At 37.9% G+C, this 19659-nt stretch overlaps 1 protein-coding gene across 3 annotated transcripts in view; it reads right to left on the bottom strand.

The window, feature by feature from the left end:
• Nucleotides 1–19659, bottom strand: part of LOC122083944 (nijmegen breakage syndrome 1 protein) — a 63626-nt gene that overhangs the window by 18576 nt on the left and 25391 nt on the right. For all 3 annotated transcript variants that reach the window (XM_042651888.1, XM_042651887.1, XM_042651890.1), the window contains exons 5-9: nucleotides 18816–18946; nucleotides 15396–15442; nucleotides 15201–15309; nucleotides 14732–14818; nucleotides 13733–13904 (exon numbers count right to left, since the gene is read on the bottom strand). In XM_042651888.1, coding sequence (XP_042507822.1) covers nucleotides 13733–13904; nucleotides 14732–14818; nucleotides 15201–15309; nucleotides 15396–15442; nucleotides 18816–18946 — 546 coding nt within the window. The remainder of the gene's footprint in view (nucleotides 1–13732; nucleotides 13905–14731; nucleotides 14819–15200; nucleotides 15310–15395; nucleotides 15443–18815; nucleotides 18947–19659) is intronic.

Below are 19659 nucleotides of genomic sequence, written 5' to 3'. Positions count from 1 at the left end.
TCGTGTGTTCTAATGGGTCGCTCTATGATGATAGCCTTAGAACCGAAATGGACCCAATTGTCTTGGTCCGAAGGAGTTCGAAACTAAATCGTGTCATATCCCTCGTTTCTTGCCATGTGACCCAAAGGAATGGTGGCAACTTTACTTCTAGTGTATCTTGGGGAAACCACAAATTCTACATCATAAAAACATAATTTCAAGTAAAGGTAAAGGGCAAATGTATAATGTGCTATCAAACCAAGAAAACACAACAAAGCAAAAGGATTTCATAAAGGAAAAGGAGAAATTTCACAGAAGAAGAATAAGAAAAAACAGAGAATGAACCCTAGGTTAGATTCTGTTCATTGAAATTGAAATTTCGACCTAGAATGAGTAAAAGCAAGAGCATACACATACCTAGAGTGTGTTGGAGCAAGGAAAACGAAAGGAAATGGTGAGAGGAAGCTTAAATTGTAGTTTGGCGGCAGACCGGTATGTTTAGAGGAAGAAATGACATTTTTGGAGTGTTAAAAATAGCTCTCGGGTACTGTTTTAAAAGTGCAGAAAATACCGAACCGGCCAGCCGGTCGTGGAATGTCTCCCACCGGTTGTCTCCCGCCGGTTTGGCCAAATAAGATTCTATTGGCTGGAATTTTATAAGAAAGATTTGTATAGTCTTAATGAAGATCAAAGGACTGTGTTTTGAGTATAGATAGGTGGAAATAAGGTGATATAAAATAAAAGAAAAGAAAAGAGGGAGTAAAAGAAATAGAAGGGGATATATTGTTATGTTATCGAGCTTAATATGTTATCTTGCTCAAAAAGTTTGAGAAAGATAAAGAAAGAAAGGAGAATAATGAAGGAGAAAGTGGTAATCAAGAAATGACTGTAAATAGAGAAACAAGAAGAACATTGAGACTTAAGACTCAATACTAACAAGGTAATTGAGGAATTACTGAAATAAGAACTAGACTAACAAGTGAGAAGAAATGGTGTGTAAGTAACTTTATGGAAAGGTGAAAGAACATATGGACAATGATTTAATCTCTAATAGATGGATAATGATTGAATTACTTTCAATGTTCTTGTGGTGAAGGGTAATATGTACTTACAGATGGACTTAGTGATGGTGGAAAACCCAGAATTGTGGACACCGTGAATAATTCTATTTGACGTTTGCTGAATTTTTACACTTTGGTAGATTAACATATGTTTATGATGCTTGAGATTCTAGATGAAACCCATTCGCAATTAAAAAAAATAAAATAAAATAAAATAAAAGAAGAAGAAGTAGAAGAAGAAGAAGAAAGAAAGAACGATGATGAAATAAAGATTGGGGATAGAATATCTTAGAGTTGATGACTTTATAGAAGAAACTATAAACTTGTTTACGATATATATATATATATATATATATATAGGAGATCAGAAGTGTCATAAAGGAAAATATCATCCCATACTGACATATATGAACTGTAGAAATAGAAGATTACTGAAAATTAAAAATTTACAGTAATGAGGTAAAACTTGGAAAGAAAGGAGAAGTCATAAGAATGACTTAAGTATGTTGATAGCAGTTATGAGATGAACAGTGATAATTCATAATTAGAACAAGAACCTGATTTCTGATACAGAGGTACATAGTTGGGATTAGCACCTTAACATAAAGTGCACAGATGAAATTTTAAAGTTAGATCAAAGAGTGGTGAATATGAAGTATGGAAGATCACTTGTGGGGATTAATTACCTCACAAATTTCAAGGACGAAATTTTTGTAAGGAGGGGAGAAATTGTAACACCCTGATTTTAGACTCCCAGCCTGGGTATTAGAAAGTTTATGGAGCAAGGTACATGGTGGAGGAAAGAATTTATAATCAAATATATAGCAGGAAATAAAGAGAAAATGATACCTGACTGTAGTGTATGGATGGCTTTAAGGGTGCCTACAAGAGTGGGGGAAAGTCCCACATGAGGTAGGTTAACTTCGGCAGAAGAATGGACAGCAGAGGACAAAAAATAGCCTAACCGGCTGGAGAGCTTCTAACCAACCGGCCGGCCTGTTTTGTGGCAGAATGCCCAGAATCGGTGATTTTCTTCTGTGGGCCCCACTGTTTTGTAGGATTTTTCTACCTATTTTCTACCATGATTAGAGGTATGTTTAAGGGTCCTAATGCAGGTGGTTTCATATTAAGCACTATTTTATCACAAGTTATTTAGATAGAAAAGGGGTAGAAATGCATTTTTATAAAAGTATTTCCGCCAAACAGACCTTAGAAGGGGGGAGAGTCGGCTGAGACTCATATTTTTCTGCTGAGAACGAAATAAAAACAGAAAAGGGAGAAGAAGGAAGAAAAGAGAAGGGAAAGAAGAGAAGGGAAGGAAGAAGAAGGGGAAGGAGAGGAAGATATTCCTCTTACTGCTGCAGCTGCTACTCCTCTGCCTTGCGGCTGCTGCTGCTCTTCCATCTATGCTGTCAGAAGAAGGAAAAGTTGCTAGAGAGTACTGACATAGCTGAGGAAATCAAACTCAGAGCTGTCCAACTGCAGCCAGTGATGCATGCATACTTCACGAACATAAAAGAGGTAATAAATTCTAACCCAACTCAATGAATTGAGCTAGGGTAAGAATCGGCCAGGGTTAGGTTTAGCCTAATCGTGGAATTAAATAAGGGAATCTGCTTGTGACAGTCAGATATCACCTCCCACAGTGAAAGCCCCAAATTATAAACCCTAATTGAGACCGATTTACTATTTTACTGTTCTGGAACCTTCAACCAAAGGGTTTTTCCCAACTGGACTACATTACCTGTAATTGAAGGTGGGATGAACCTCCATATATTTCTAATTTTTCCCAGGGAATGTCAGAACAGGTAGCCGAAATACTTGGGGAAGAAATTGGGTTAGAGTGAAACCCAAGAACCTCAATACAGTGTCGAAGACCCAAATTGGATTGGGAAATTTACCTGTTAGGTGTAGAAAATCTAATTGACATGGGTAGGATGTCATTCTGAGATTGGAATTGCCAGAACAACATGGTATACCAAGAAACATGGCTGATAGGCTGAGAAAAGACTATTCTGCCAGGTAACCGCCTAGATAGCCCTTGTCTAATAGGCTAGCCGGTTAGGGCCTGACAGAATAGGATCCTTCAAGTAATTCTATCAACACTTGGTCCATGTCTATGTGGAAGTGTTCTAAATTGCTCAGATTTATTCAAGTGTGGTATGACCATGTTTTATAAGTTGGAAAGAGAAAGAAAATGGTAGGAAAAGATTGAAGAAGGTATGAGGCTGAAAATAACCCTATTGCCCCAACTATCTCATTCAAGTATTTCCTAGAATCAAGGGCAATACCTACACGTCCAGTAGGGTACATAGGTATGGAAAACCTGTAGGACCAGCTCAGCAAGCCAATGATAAGTTTAATGACTATATGGGTTGGATAAATGCCCTCTAAGTTGGATAAGAAGAATTCAGTTGCAGATGGATTTGAATACAGGAATTCAAATGGAACCTAGGAAGGATAGTTTATAAATGACTATGCCAGTAAATTGACTTACATGTAATTTGTTAATTAGGAACTTGATATACACATCTAGTGAGGATACGCGAGACCAGGAATTTAGTGAAGAGCAATAGATTTGGGAAATTCAGGTGAGGGGTTTGTTTGTTGATTGCTGTTATGGAGTGTTTTTACCTTTCCAGTTTTGCTCATGTGTTGTATTAACTATTATGTTGTGAATGTATTTTATATAAAAATATAAAATTTCTCTTGATGCATGTTTTACCAATATGGATGCGATCGTGGTTTTGTGGATGCCCAATATGCTAGTTGTGTGGAGATTGATGTAATATTGGCAGTCTGTGACACGGTGTCGCTGAGGTGTTGTCCGATACTGTGGCCTCAAAGATCTGCCTTACTGCTATGGCCACTATTGTATGTTTGAATGCTATGGGTGCATGTAGATGCATATGGTCAGGCTCACATCTCAATGCTATAACCCCTTGCCAATAGGGGGTCAGGTATTGGCTAATACCACTCGGTGGTATGTCGTGTAGGACTACCATGCCCAGATACGACGTACTGTATCTTGATGGGGCACAATATGGTACGACGTACTATACACATGGCTGCCGGACACATGGGGGACTGAGGCTTTGACTGGGACCATGGTGTCAGGGTTTACTATTTAGGGGTTAGCCGGGGGGACCGAGGCTCTAACCGAGATTGGCTGGCTCCTGCCTACAACAAGCTTGTATTCTTGAGGCCCAACGTATAGGGTAGGGAATGCCACCTACGTTACTTATAGCACTTATACCCATAGGATAACTTAGTCACTAGAACGGATAAGACTAATAAATCATGTGGATGTTGCATCTCGAGCTTGTGGTATGATAATGTGAAATGATGTATCATCTGTAAATTGTGTGTGCTTATGTGCCCCCACCCCTCACTAAGCATACCCCTGCTCACCCCCCATTAACCTCCATTACTAGATGATGGAGCTGGAGCGGTGAAGAATTGGTGACCATAGTTGTCATGGCGTCGCCTAGGCAATTTGGAATCCTAGCGGAAATACCAAGGCATGGCAATGCTACGATTTATGGGAGTCACAAATAGCGGCCGCCATGGTCATATAGGCATCTCCATGGACGCCATTGCACGCCTGACGGCCTGATATACTAATCAATTGCTTTTTTGTATTGGTTTTTTTTTTTTTTTTTACTTGTTAACAATGTTGAATATTCTTTCTTGTATTTTTATTGGTAGGTGAAATAGAAAAGAGAACAAAACTCAGTCGACTAGTTGTCTCAACTTTCAATTTCTCAAATTGAAGAATGAACAATGAACCCTCGAAAGTCAAAGCCTCGAAGCCTTTCGCCTGCGAGAGACCTCCTTCTCCTTCTCCGGCAGTGAATCCTCGAAGCCTTCCACCTGCAAGGTGATGTCCTTCTCCTTCTCCAGCAGTGAACCCTCGAAGCCTTCTGCCTGCGAATGACGTCCTTCTCCTTCTCCGGCAGTGAACCTGAACCCTCAAAGCCTTCCGCCTGTGAGTGGCGTCCTTCTCCTTCTCCGGCAACAAGACCAAGGTAAGGGCCTGCGATGTCTTTCTCCTTCTCCTTCTCCTTCATCTTCTTCATCTTCTTTTTCAGTCCTTCTCTCCTCCTTCTCTACCACGTTCTAGCTCTCTTCTCTTCTTCTCCCCTTCTCTCCTCCTTCATCTTCTGCTTCTTATTCTTCTTTTTCTCTGCTTCTCTTTCTCCTTCTTCTGCTTCAATTCTTCTCCTTCTCTATTCCGTCTTCTCTCCTTCTCTCCTCCTTCTACGTCTTCTACTTCTGATTCTTCTTCTTCATTGCTTCTCTTTCTCCTTCTTCTTCAGTTCTTCTCCTTCTCTGTTCCTTCTTCTCTTCTTCTCGCCTTCTCAGTTCCCTCCTCCTTCGTCTTCTGCTGCTGAATTCTGATTCTTCTTCTTCTCTGCTTCTCTTTCTCGTTCTTCTTCTTCTTCAGTTCTTCTCCTTTTTTGTTCCTTCTCATCTTCTCTCCTTCTCAATTCTCTCCTCCTTCTTCGTCTTCTGCTTCTGAATTCTGATTCTTCTTCTCTTTCTCCTTCTTCTTCTTTAGTTCTTCTCCTTCTCTGGTCCTTCTATGTTTCATAACAGCATAAATAGAAATATAGAATTAGTTAATGTTAATATGTTATTGCCTTATTGGTTAACTAATAATCTTATATACTCTGTTTTATAAATTATAACTTGAATACTTGATGTTAATGTTATTGGTTAACACTTAACATACTTTGTTACTCTGTTTTGTAACTTGTATAATAGTAGTTCATAATAGATGGTACTGTTGGTGGTAATAGTGGGGGTGATAATATAAGCATGGCTGCATATGATCCGTCCAAAGACCCAAACAGGAAGGCAAAATCAAATGACCCTGGGTGGAAGTATGGATATTGGCCTGACCTTTCAGACAACAACCTTGTTAAATGCACTCTTTATGCAAAAACCTCAAGTGTGGAATTAAAAGGTTAAAGCAACATTTGGTGGGTGGATATGGAGATGTTGCTAAGTGTACCAAGACAACTGTAGCAATTGCTACAGAGATGAATGCAGCTCTTATGCGCAATAAGAAGAAAGCGATGCAAGACATTTTGGATGATGATGATGTTGTTGATGTTGATGCTAGTGCTGATGTGGATGTTGATTTAGAAGTTGAAGGTCAAAGACAGTCTAGTAGGACTCCTTCTACTACAACCTCTAGACTTATTCCTAGCTCTGGGATAGCTGCTAAGAGAAAGAAAGTAGTCATTCAGCCACAAGTAAGGGGCCCCATGGATGCTCATGTTAGACGTACTCCTGTGCAAGTGGTTGCTGAGAGGCATCTTAAAAGTAGTTGATGAGCACAATAATGTGTGAAATCTTAGGAATATAAGTGTACATTTTGCCCCACTTTGGATAGTACTACTTTTATTTTTCTTGTTTTTTTTTTTTAGTTTCCAAGTCTACAAGAGAAAGTGTTTAAAGTAAATCAAGAACCGGTCCAAGCTTGAACTAACTTGTCCAAAGGTGGGACCCACTTATTGGTACCACATCCTCTCCTACAAAATCCTGAAGATTATTCTCTCTCCTTGCCACCTCACAAGATCTTGAAGATGCTATGCAGAGATTCCTTTCTGATTTAATCAAGATTGCAAGATATTGGTTAATATTGCAGGGAAAGAATAAAATTTGTTAATTTTGGAAACAGATTCTCTCTTTCCTCACACAATATCTCAGAGAATGAGGATTTTTACCAAGATTTAATTTTATTTTATTTTCTTTCTTTTCTTAAAGAAGACTTGTAGAAGGAATGAGGCAAGACCAAAGCCCTATAAAAGCCCCTTCCTCCCCCCTCCTATTGATTATTATTCCCCTTAATTTATTTTCTAGTTTATGCTTAGTTCTCTTCTCTCTCTCCCTCTCTTACTCTCTTTAGTTTTAGTTCTTCTTTATTTTTGCTTTAATCACTTTTGTAATAGCTTTTTATGTCAATTAATGCAAGCACTCTTTTATTCTTATTCAACCTTTTATGTTTATGATTTATGCAATTGAGTTGTAATTTTTAAAGTTATAGTTCTAGGTTTAGATCTAGGTGACAAGATCACGAGCCGTGGAGCATCTTTTTTTTTTTCTCAAGTTCAGTTTTTTTTCAAGATTTGTTTTCTCTAGTACTAGAAATTTCAGATTTGGTTTATTCCAGATCTGGTTTTTAGTACTGGTAGTAACTCAAACCACCCAAGCTTTCAAGTTCAAGCATTGATTCAAGTAAGTAGGCTCCTTCAGTAATCTTCTCTCCCCCCTCTTATTCCCTCTTCTGACTACCCTTTCTTTCTTAATTTATGATTTTAATTTCAGTCGTTACATTATTGCTATCCCTTTATCCCAAAGTTCATGGCTAGTGTATGTGTTGGCTTTGCCCCTCCTAGCCATGAACCACCAATTTATTGCTTTTATTTTAATTGTCTCCCTTTCTCTAAAGCCAAGAAGAGTAACCCTTGTAAGAGTAACTCTCTGGTCAAGTAGGGAAGCTCATATTATAATGCATCCCTCGGGCTAAGTAGAGAAACCTACTTGTGAGTCTCTCTCTAGCTTTATCCCCTCTCTTTTACTTTATTTTTAGTTCAACATTTTTTTTCCTTTATTTTTTTTTTTAAATTGCGTGGGTTGTTTATTTTCAGTTATTTATTTATTTATTTTTAATTGCGTGGCTTGCGTCTTTAAATTCTTAGATGACGAATGGTTATGAAGTTATTTTAGATACATATGGTTAGGACGGTAATTAGAATTAGATCACAACCATTAATAGGTTCACTTTCGCATTATTAAAAGAAGCAAAAAAATAAAGTGGTTGCTCTCCCTGAGTTCGACCTGCAGCTACACTGATCTGTACGCTTGCGGTTACATTTAAAATCTCAAACAGTAGTACTCAGACTACTATAGAGAACTGGTTTAGATCAGCGAAAGAAAAAAAGAGAGTTGATAATCACATTGTTGATTGGGTTTATTAGTGTGGTATTCCATTCAATGCTCTTAAGTCAATGAGGTTTGAGGTGATGGTGGAATCTATTACATAGTACGAGTCAGGATATAAGCCCCTAAGTTATCATAAAGTGAGGATGCCATTGTTAAAGGTAGCAAAGAATAGAACTGCAGAGATGAAGAATAAATATGAAGAGTATTGGAAGCAGTATGGGTGCACTCTTATGACTGATGGGTGGACGGATAAAAGAGGAAGGTACTTAATTAATTTCCTCATTAACTGTCCAGAGGGGACTTATTTTATGGAATCTATTGATGCATCCAGTATATCTCAAACTGCAGAGAAGTTGTTTGAACTGATTGACAACAAAGTTCAAGAAATTGGTGAGGACTATGTTGTGCAAGTTGTGTCAGATAATCCATCGGCTTATAAATTAACCGGTACAATGCTGATGCAGAAGAGGACAAAGTTATATTGGACTCCTTGTGCAGCCCATTGCATTGACCTAATGTTGGAGGAAATAGGATTCTTGAAATCTAATAGGAATGTGATATATAAAGCAAAAAAAGTAACCAACTTCATTTACAGGCAAACATGCATTCTTGATGCAATGAGGGCTAGAACAAATGGGAGGGATCTTGTGAGGACAGCAGTTACTAGATTTGCAACTGCATTTCTGACACTTCAAAGCTTGTTAAAACATAAAGATGACTTGAGGCATTTGTTTATTTCTGAAGAATGGACTAGTTCTAATTTGGCAAAGACCGAGGTTGGGAAGAAAGTGGTTGATACGGTGTTTGTTGTAGCATTTTGGAATGGTTTAGAAAATTGTCTTAGAGCTTCAAAGCCACTTCTTACTATCTTGAGGATTGTGGATGGTGATGAGAGGCCTTCTATGCCTAAGGTTCAATTTGCCATGGATGAGGCAAAAAAGAAAATAAAAGAAAATTTTGGGGATAGAGAAAGGCAATGCAAGAAAATGTTAGATATTGCTAACAGGCATTGGGAGATTCAGATGGGGCGTCCATTGTATGGAGCAGCACTATTTCTTAATCTTGGCAAATTCTTTTGTTATAAAGAAGGTGATGATGGTGACCACCAAATTATATCTTCTCTACAGCTTGCATTTAATGGAGTCATTGAAAGAATGATACATGAACCAGCTTTACAAGACAAGATAAATACTCAAGCCACTTTGTATAGATATTCTCGAGGTTCTTTTGCCTCGGATATGGCGGTTAGACAACGGGCAACCATGAGTCCTAGTAAGTACATTGTTTAGTTGTTTTGTTTGTACCTAGTAGCTAGTTGCTACTTTGTGTGATGTATTAAATATTAATCTAGCTTTTTTTATATATATTTATTTTTTATAGTTACTTGGTGGCGTTCATTTGGAGGTCATGCTTTTGAGCTTTCAAATGTTGCAAGACGTATTCTAGGGCTTTGTTGCTCCTCTTCTGGTTGCAAGCGCAACTGGAGCACATTTGAGTTTGTAAGTAGCTGGATATTACATTTATTTCATATTTTAGACTTTTTATTTTTAGAACAATAACTTTGTTTGTTCTCTATTGTTTATGAATTCAGATTCATACCAAGAAGAGGAATAGGCTGGAATATCAACGTTTGAATGATCTAGTCTATGTTTAATACAATCGCCGCCTAGAAGAAAGGTTTCAACAAAGGCGTCTCGATAACAGAAATTATGATCTACTTGCGCTTAAAGAACTGGATTGGAGTAGTGAGTGGATGATTGGCGAGTAAGTGGATGATGTAGTCCATCCCGATGCTGATCTCACATGGGACGTTGCTGGTAGAGCAATGGGGGCAACAATGGAGGGGCCCAATCGACCCAGGAGAGCTCAATCATCAACCTCTAGAGGAAATATGTGCTACACACGACGTGGTAGAGGGAGGCTGTTGGGGAGTCATCAGGATTAGATGGGAAAGAAGATTTAGAAGAAGAGGACGATGTGAATGATGACTTGGATGTCATCGATAACTTTGGTGAAAATACAAATGCTTCTAGTGGACAACAAGGGAATCTACCATCTGCTGATTTGTTGGATGATTATGATAATTAAGTTATATGTGTTTGACTGTTTGAGTGTTTGGATTTTATGTACTGCTTAAACTTTAAACTTTAAACTTGAACTTTGAACCTGGATGATTAGTTAAGTTTTCCTTTTTTTTATTATTTTATGTTGAGTTCATTTGCTATCAAGCTTCATTGCTTCAGTAAGTCATCAATAGTTTAACAGGTTAGCCACTTAGCTTATCATTTGATCCATTCTTATGTTTCCAAATTTATATCTCTGATTCATATATGATATATTGATATATATATATATACCTTTTACTTTGTTCAGGTTGCTCACTCACTTCCAATCATTGCTTTCAAGCTTCAGTCACAGGTTAGCGCTTTACTTTTTAGTTTTGTGACTTGATGTACATGTTGATTTTTTATGACTTGATGACTTGATGCATAACTGTAGAAGTCAATAATTCATGTTGAATTTTGATGACATGATATGACTATGTTGATTTTTTTATGATTTGATGTTGCTTAATGTTGGTTTTATATGTTATTGGGTATATATTGTAGGCTTGTAGTATGCTAAATAACTTTAAAAAATAGGAAAAATAAGAAAATAACATATTAAATAATTTTAGAAAATAGGGAAAATAAAAAATGACACATAGGCGATTTGACCGCCATGGCAACGCCATAATGGGCGATTCATCGCCAAATCGATTAGCCACCCCTCCACCATCTTGGATTGATTTGACGCCGTGACAACTATGTTGGTGACATGTTCAAATATGGAGACATATTTGTGAAACACTCGCAGAGGAGGTTCTAGTTGTACATCATGTATTGTAATTTAATTGAATGTAAGATGTACACTATATTTATTATAACCTATGGAATTAGTCTTATGGGCTTGTATTACTATACATGTATCATTCATAGGTCACCACATGTAACTTATGATTTTTATGAATTTTCTACGTATGCTCTGATTTAAGTGTAGAGTAAGAGTTGGGTTTAGTTACTACCCGCATCCGGGATCCTGGGTATTGTCAAGCTGACTAGAATGGGTATTCCAGTGCCGCATACCTTGGCCTAAAATGAGGTAGGGTGTGACATAAATGGACATTTTTGTCCAATATTGTACATAAAGGCTTCTTCAAGTTACTTGAAGTCTTCTCAAAGTAGGGCCCTATATGACGAGGATCCGGATCCCAAAAACTGGAATTGGATCTCTTACGGGCCCACGTAAGCAAAGAAAACACTCAAGTCCAAGATTAAATGGCACAACAGTAAATAGATTGATGTTTATAATAGGGTGGCAATTCTGTGAATAAGTGGAAGTTCATAAGGGATGTCAGAATTGTAACTTGTTCGAACTTCAAGACATAAGCAATGATTACAATATGCTAGTAGAAAGGGTAATTCAGGAATTAGGAGTAAAATTGACAAGAAAGAATAATAGAGAAATGAAGGGGTAATACGATCAAACTAGAAATTAGATGATCTAAACAAAACCCACGACTCAGCCATCTTCTTCTATAAACAACCTGCAATGTCGGAACGACCAGCAGCTTGCGAAGTAGAAATCTCCTTCAACTCTTCTCTGTTAGGCCTGAATTTCAGGCGTAGGGTTCTCAAGAGGAAGCTCTACCAAACCCACAAGATGGTTGCTCAGATTGGCAGGCTGGAAGGATGTGGGAAGAACCTGAAATAGAAACTGGTGGTAGGTAGGTGCTGCTGCAGCCCAGTTGCAGGTTTCGATTAGCCCAACTGAAGGGGAGTTTCAAGTAGATCTTCAAAGAGTGGGGTCGACCCTACGTTGGCTTCCTTCGACCTAAATCAGAGGTTGAACAGAGGCCTGTTGGAAGAGTTCTAGCAACCCCTACATTGGTGGACTGTTGCAGAAAACGAAACAGAAAAGTGGTAGAAGTAGTAACACGTAGATGGGAGGGAAGATTCGAGAAGGAGAGAAACACACACGGCAGCCATGGTTCCAAACCAAACTATTCAATCACTTTTCCATTCCAAAATCTCCAGTCCCATCATTACACTATTTAAATACAAAAGCATAAACCTACTTTCCTATTCTGAAATTGAATAAACTAGCATCTAAATCTATAGATAGAAACAAAATCTCACTCAAATAAAAATAAAAATCAACTCTAATTCAACCCCTATTGTTTCTAACTCTAAAAGGAAATAAATAAAGGAACCAAACCAACCCCAATTAATCAATCGTCCAACTGCATCACTATATCTTGGAAATAGGACAAGTTAGAATCTTCCTAGTGAGTGTCGGGTTGACTAGAGGATGACAAACCAATTTATTCTTCCTAGTCCCTATTACTTATCTATCCAGGTGCTGAAACCATGAACCAACTACTTATCCCTTGCTACTAAGAAAAGCTCATCCAGCATCATTCCCTTAATCTCTTTGGAGACTGGAGGGGGTTGGGTCATCCCAACAACACTGGTGCATTTTATCTTCTGAAAGCTTGGAACTCAAATCACCTTGACAGATGAGAGAAAGCTACAACAAAGGCACTGTTAGCCTATGGTGGTGACACATACCCTCGGATAGGTTATCTTCAGTATGTAGATGACTCAGTTTTTTTGGCAGTTGTGGAGGACTACGCTCGATTCGTCTCTTAGACTATGATGTGGCATGCATTTGTGGTGCAGTAAGAGGAAAATGCACGTCAACTCCATCGTGTTTGGCATGGAATCCAGCCAGGCCATCATAGTTCTTTCCAATAAATACTAGATAGTCATTATGAATTTATGATTAGTGTTGTGTAACTAATATGTTTGGGACTTGGGATATTACTCTAGTATCTAAAGTCTAATTATTAGTTAATTAATGTTGATGTATGTTTTTTATCATGGCTTAGATACATTATTTATTGGTATTACTATAATATTATATCTTGTTCTACTAATGAAGCAAGTAAATTCTCCAGACCAATTCGGCGGTTGCTACCAAACAAGGGTGCAATTCTAAAACACTATCATGTTCTAATATTTTTGCAATTTTAAGTTATAAGCATGTTTATTAACCTTAAAACAATCTATCCAACAAGTTTCAGGTCATAATATGGAACAGTCAAATGAGTCAAAAAAAAAAAAAAATGCATCAACTCGCCGAGATCTCGGTATTTCAGTGGTCTTGAAACCACCGAAATACCGAAACGCGTCGAGATCTTGAACCTTGGTTACAGTTAAAGAGAGCCTGAAACAATTATCAGACCACTTGAACATTCTCGCCAACAATTTATAGCTAACTCTGGTTCCTCCTATCCTCCACCACCAAGGGATGCTGCCGTGGCAGATGTTGAAGTTGTGAAGATGGAAGAGCAACAAGAGAAGAAACCTCCAATCAGAGGACTTCGGCACAACTCATTAAGAAAAAAAAAAAAAGAGGAGTAACAATATCAGCATACTAAGGATTTGAGTCATTTGACCATCTCAAAGACATCAAATTTGTATATGTTTCTAGGAACTTTTGCTGCCAAAGATGGCCCACTGGATTGACAGACCAGAATATTTATACGAAGCCATGTTCAAGTAATCTGAATAACATGAAAATCCTTTGAAACCCACCAATAATACACAGTTTCCAAAAAAACAGGGGAAAAAATTCAAAGGGAAGTTATTTTGTTAAAATAAAGCATTTTGTCCGAACATGTGAGAAAAACTTACTAGATGGTGGTACCACGATAGATGGATCTAGATGCCCAGATAAAACAGCAGAAACCAAATTCCTGTCGATTACTCTGGATAGTGAACGGACTTGATGGAAGCGGTCAAACTCATTTACTGAACCTTCAGGGATTACTAGCACCACTTGATTATTTCCTCCATCTTCGGAAGCCTAAAAGTAAGAGTGAATCAAGAAATCATAGAAGATAAGATGAAAAAGAAAGGAAAAAAAAAATCTAAGATGAAATTTAGGAATCAACTGCCAATCTCTTAATCAACTATACGAATTCAGATTTCATTGCTCGTATGGATCAACATATTTAAGCAGGGAATAATCAATATGAACTGTTGCAGTGGTAGTAGTAGTTGTACACAAAAAGAACACTGAAAATCAACTATGCAAAACATTCTTGTAAGAAGAAAAGAAAATCACAAGAAGTGGCCCACGAACAGAGTGGACACATTGAGGAATGGGCCTTAGATTAATGTTGAAATAAAACGTTATATAATGCCTGCATGTTGGATCTTAAATCTATTTTAACATTGTATGGTTGATTCACTCGCCATGCCCTCAGTTTTGGGCTTCGACATGATCAATATCTAGAACCATATTCAATCGCTTATTCACTTCGGACAACAAACCTTTTTTTTTTCCCCCACCGGGGGGGGGGGGGGGGCAGAGAGGAGGTTTTTCAGCCTCTTTCACAAGTGCCTCCTAGAAAATCCCAATCAAGGAAGGGAGCGTGAGGCTCCTCACACAAACGACACATGCTCCAATGGCTCCTTTAATAAATCCCAGCAAATGAACTAAGCATCCTTTAATCAAAAGCCACTTTCTGCAGAAAAATAGATATGCAGACCAACTGCAGCCAAAAATCGCTGATTTTTATTTGTATAAGCAAATGCGACCCTAAAACCTACTTCTCAAGCAAAACATTAATTTATCCCCAAAATCTTACGAAGAGAAGATAAGAAATATGAGGAGTCAGCGTCACGCACTTGGCTACTTGAACAGAACTCGTTGACAAAGAGTGACTTTGCACCACCAACATCTAATAATGACTGCAACCTGTCACCATATTTATACTGCAATCAGAAAATACATAGGATTACATCAATACCATAAAATATCTGGTATTTAACAAAACCAAATAACAAATCCAAATAAAATTTCAGGAAAAAAAAAAACATAATATATATAAAAGTTTAATAATATCAACACATGTACCTGAGCAGCAACATTTCTATATCCTCACATACAATAAATATTATGAAGCATGAAAATTAAATGCTAATAGCATAGCAAGGTATACATAATAATTTTACACATGTTCTCAGTTTTCTCATTGAAAAATTTAGAAGGACTTCCTTTGACCAAAAAAATAAAAAAAATTACAGTTCTGAACATTATAAGAATCAAAACAGAAGACAGATATTTCTTAAGCAACTGAAGGAATCAGAATATCACCATGCATAGTGATCCCAAAATAAAAGTATATCCTGCCAAACAGTTTTGTCGCACTTTAGGGTCTACAACTTTGACTGAAACCCCTTCCAGTGATAGGGTTGGAGCATAGCTGAAGAAAAGACCTCATTTTATCAGCTTCCCAAAATAGATGATAGCATAAATTTTATCTGGACTGGGAGAAAACAGAGAACTTACGGAATGCAGGTTGGAATTTCAGTACAAATACTTTTCTCTGCAATGAACTGAAATAATAGATTTGAGAATGTATTATTAACATCATACAGAAGTAACTAATGCAACAAGAAAAAAAATAAAAACAAAATTATAAAACAAAGAAAATAAATGATTTTTCCTCCGATTGATCGTCAATCAAATGCAACAACATGCTGTATAAAAATAATGGAGTACATCAGAGAAGCTAGAACTGTGTCCCCATTTCAGCACAACTTTTGTTCCCTTCGATCAATATAACAAAAAAGATCTCAGTAGTATAAGAAAATGCTGAATTTACTTCAGTAGGCAAGCCATTTTCTAGACACTTCCCATGTGACCAAATTAAAAGAGATCACTATAAGACTCACATCGTGCTTTTCCCTTTCTTTCTTTCTTTCTTTCTTTCCCCCCCTTTTTTTTTTTTTTTGGAGGGCAGTGGAGGAGGGGGCAAGGTGGTGTTGTGTGTGCACTCACGTATGTATCTATATTTACTTAAAGCCACTTACTACACTACAAAAGTAGCCCTCTGCAAGGCAGCCAACTATGCTCGGCCAACAGTCGCTTCGCCGTTGCCCTCCGCAAGGCAGGCACCCCTCCTCGGCGCATGGTTCAAGGTTTCCACTAATACCGTCGAAATTTCCCACATTTCCATGGTATCCCAAGACTCCGATACCAAATACCATGTGCCTTTTAAAAGTCACTGGTTTCGACTAGTATCGACCCAATGGGAATTTTCCTCGAAATGTGAGAATTTTCAAGTGGACCAAAGGTCAACCTTTATAAAACCTTCTTAAATGGGAAACCAAGCCTTCTTATTTCAAAATTTCGACCCTCTCCCCCTATTTCTTCTTTATGAGTGGGGAGCTTGGGAAAACACTCAAGATTTTGCCCTTGTGCCATCAAATCTTCATTCTAAGCTTGGATCTTGCACATTCATAGCAAATCTACCTAAGGAAGTGAGTTTGAACCAAAAAGGTAAATCCCATCTTCCCCAAACCTTGTGTGCCATCTTTCAAGAGCACTGATTCATATGGATATGGTGGTGGGTATGGACAGTATGGTGGATTTTCTACTTCATTTGGTTAAGAGGGTAGTTCAGGGGTGGGTCATCTTCTGTTGACAATAGCTTTAGGTATCCATCCCAACCTTGTGTGGCACATTCACATCCTATCACTATGACTGAGCCATTCCCTAGGCTGGGAGACCTAGCTGATGTTGATGATGCATCTTATAGATGGGCAATGACGGACCACCAAAACAATTGGGCCCAAAACATGTCATAGGACTCATATGTAGTGCATTCAGAGGAGTGGCTACGACATTTGCAGTGGTACGCAACTCGTGGACTGGACCGCCTAGACACTCTACTTGGAATTGGCTGTTGACTGTTGACTGTTGACAGTTGACTGTTGACTGTTGACAGTTGACTGTTGACTGTTGACTGTTGACTGTTGAATGTTAAGTGTTGACTGTTGAGAGCTTGAGAGATAACTCGCAATTATGTAATATTATCATTTATTTTGGATCATTTCCATTATGTTTTGTTTGTTTTAAACTTTTAATAATGTATTTCACATTTTTAGGTAGTAACTTATATATGTACTTATGTAGTATAGTTTCAATCAACAACTCAACGTACATAGCAAACTTTGGTCAACTCCACAAGTATGACTTTAGATGTTTTTTCCATGAAACTAATTATGTGAATGGGTTAGAAATGTCTAAAATAGGACATACACAAAAAATAAGGCAAAAAAACACACATTTCAGGGGTTGAAACCAAAGTGTCCACCAAACCAGGAAAATTTCCCTGGTTTCCTCAATTTTCCTGATTTCCACATAAATTTCGTTCTCCCCAAGGGTCGAAACCCGATATTTTGAACCTTGCTTCGGTGGCTGTCTCCTCCACTTGGTCAGCTACTCGCTCAGTCGTGGCCCTCCGCAAGGCCAGCGCCCTCCGCCATGGCTTCCTTTTTGCCAGTCGTATTCCAATTCTTGTTCTGATGGCTTGGAAGATGATGTGTTGAGATTTATTGTTTAGGGTTTGGAGAAACCCTACCTGGAATTGACAGAGTTGCCCTTCTTCTTTGTCCTGGGCTCCTTGGCTTTTGTCTTCACGCCCATGTGGGCCTTGGAAGCAGTCCTTTTGAGGCTTTTGTTACCCTTTTGGGTTTGTGATTGCCCCTTTGGGGTTATATTCTCCCTCCCCTTTTGTTAATGCATTTATTATTCACCCAAAAAAAAGTAGCTTACTTGAAATAAAAAATTAAAAAAATCCTACTATCGTTCTCTCCAAATTCAACCGAAACTCTCCAGCAAAATGAAACTACAAGTCTAATACCCACTAACAGTAAAATACTACAGAGTTTAATACAACTTAATAATAATCATTAGCCTTTCATAAACTACTTGAGGTCCACAACTGGAATCTTCATCCACCCTTAAACCACTCACTACTCCTTTAGTGAATAATAACGACACTAATGCACTAGCATTAATGTCTTCCAGTACCCTATTCAGCTATTCCACCACCTACAATGGAATATACACATGTCCCATTTATTGAGAAGAGCGCTACCCCCAACACTCTGGACACCATGTGGGGGCAAGGGTGGTGGATATATGAAGAAGTGCTCGTAGGTAAAGAAGAACTACAGGATAGGAAGAATCTTCAGCGTAGGAGGATGGTATTATCATCAGATTGGTTGCACAGAAGCTCAAATTGATAATGGGACATGTCTAGAATTTCCAGTGTTTTTATGTTTTTAGAACTTCTTGTACATTGATTAGGTATATCAAAGCTGTTACCATTCTCACATCTTGTTTTCAAATAAAGTCGGTCGATTGCTCTTCTTTTCTGCTCTTATGGCCTGCCCTTAGTTGCACTGGTAGTTGTTGCTACAACAAAACCCTAGTTGAGCGGTTGCCAAATAGATTTCCCTCTAATATCCCTCAATGTCCTCTCACTTACAATCACATGATTGACAGGTCAGTAGCTGGATCCCACAGGTCTGCAATTCATAAAGTTCAATTGACAAACTTAAACACATAAAGGTTCTGATTTCTGTTTTCCAGGGTTTGTTTCCTTGCAATATGGTCAAGTTTAGTGAGTGATTTGGGTACTTAATTGCGGAAAATTGCCAATCAATTGATATCTATATCTTTTTTCAAGTCTTCAGGTATGTAAGAGCTCAATTGAACCAAATCCGGACAGTGTAAATATAACTCCATAATGCAACCAAGGAAAAATAAATTTATGAAGATGAGACCTGTCAATGATAAGAATACAAAGAAACCAACATCAACCTTCCAGATCAGTTAATTAGACAGCACCATAAAAAATTACCATCCATGTATGTGGGTGTGGGTGGGTGTGTTTGAGTATATAAAACTTAAAGATACCTCCACCCAGTCACTGAGGATGACAGGTTTACGAGCCACAACAGCATCGATTAAATCTTCTTTGACTTGGGAAGACTCATCAACAAGTACATGTGTACACTCTGGGCTCCAACTGTGAGTAGCGCAAGCACCTATATGCATAACAGACAACAAAATGTAATTCTGATAACCAGAAAAACAAAATCTTGCAAAACAAATCTGCTAGACTGAATAACGAACAACATCTTAATATATCCGAAAAATATGACTGATAAGACAAAATGTATGAATCAATCCGCTTATCCAGATCATGAATTTGTAGTAACATTATCTTGAAGTCCACTGCCAAATAATCGCAGAATGACTGTTTATGAAGCTCATCATTTTGAACGAGTTTCAGCAAGTGGAAATTCAAGTTAGTAGAGCTGTAACTGGACAATAAGCAGTGATTTCATCTCTAAAGAGTACACCACAAGCTTCAAATATGAGATTTTAAAGGTCAAGTTGACTAGTTCTCTTCATATCTCTATTGATACAGGCTTGTGACAAAGTAGGAATAAGGTGAGGATGTAATGAAACACAACTCCAAGGAAACTGGCAGGGAAATTTCCAAAAATAAATAAATAAACAGATGTATGGCTTCCACTTGATGTATTGTTCCAGCAAGCAAGAAACAGGTAAGATATTGGAATTTTATAAAAAACTAAGGTTCAGCTGGGTTTTACTTGGCATATTTAAAATAAAAAAATGTAAAAACTTAGTTTTAACTTGAGAATCCAAGTTCAGAAAAGAAAAGAACAAACTTAATCTTCCCAGGACTTAAAAACCCAACTCCTACCTAAACTAAAACTCTCAATATGACTTG

This window comes from Macadamia integrifolia, chromosome 7 (genome assembly GCF_013358625.1).
Source record: "Macadamia integrifolia cultivar HAES 741 chromosome 7, SCU_Mint_v3, whole genome shotgun sequence".
Lineage (NCBI taxonomy): Eukaryota > Viridiplantae > Streptophyta > Magnoliopsida > Proteales > Proteaceae > Macadamia > Macadamia integrifolia.
Note: the sequence above shows the minus strand (reverse complement) of the source record. Positions and strands in the feature narration are given on the sequence as shown.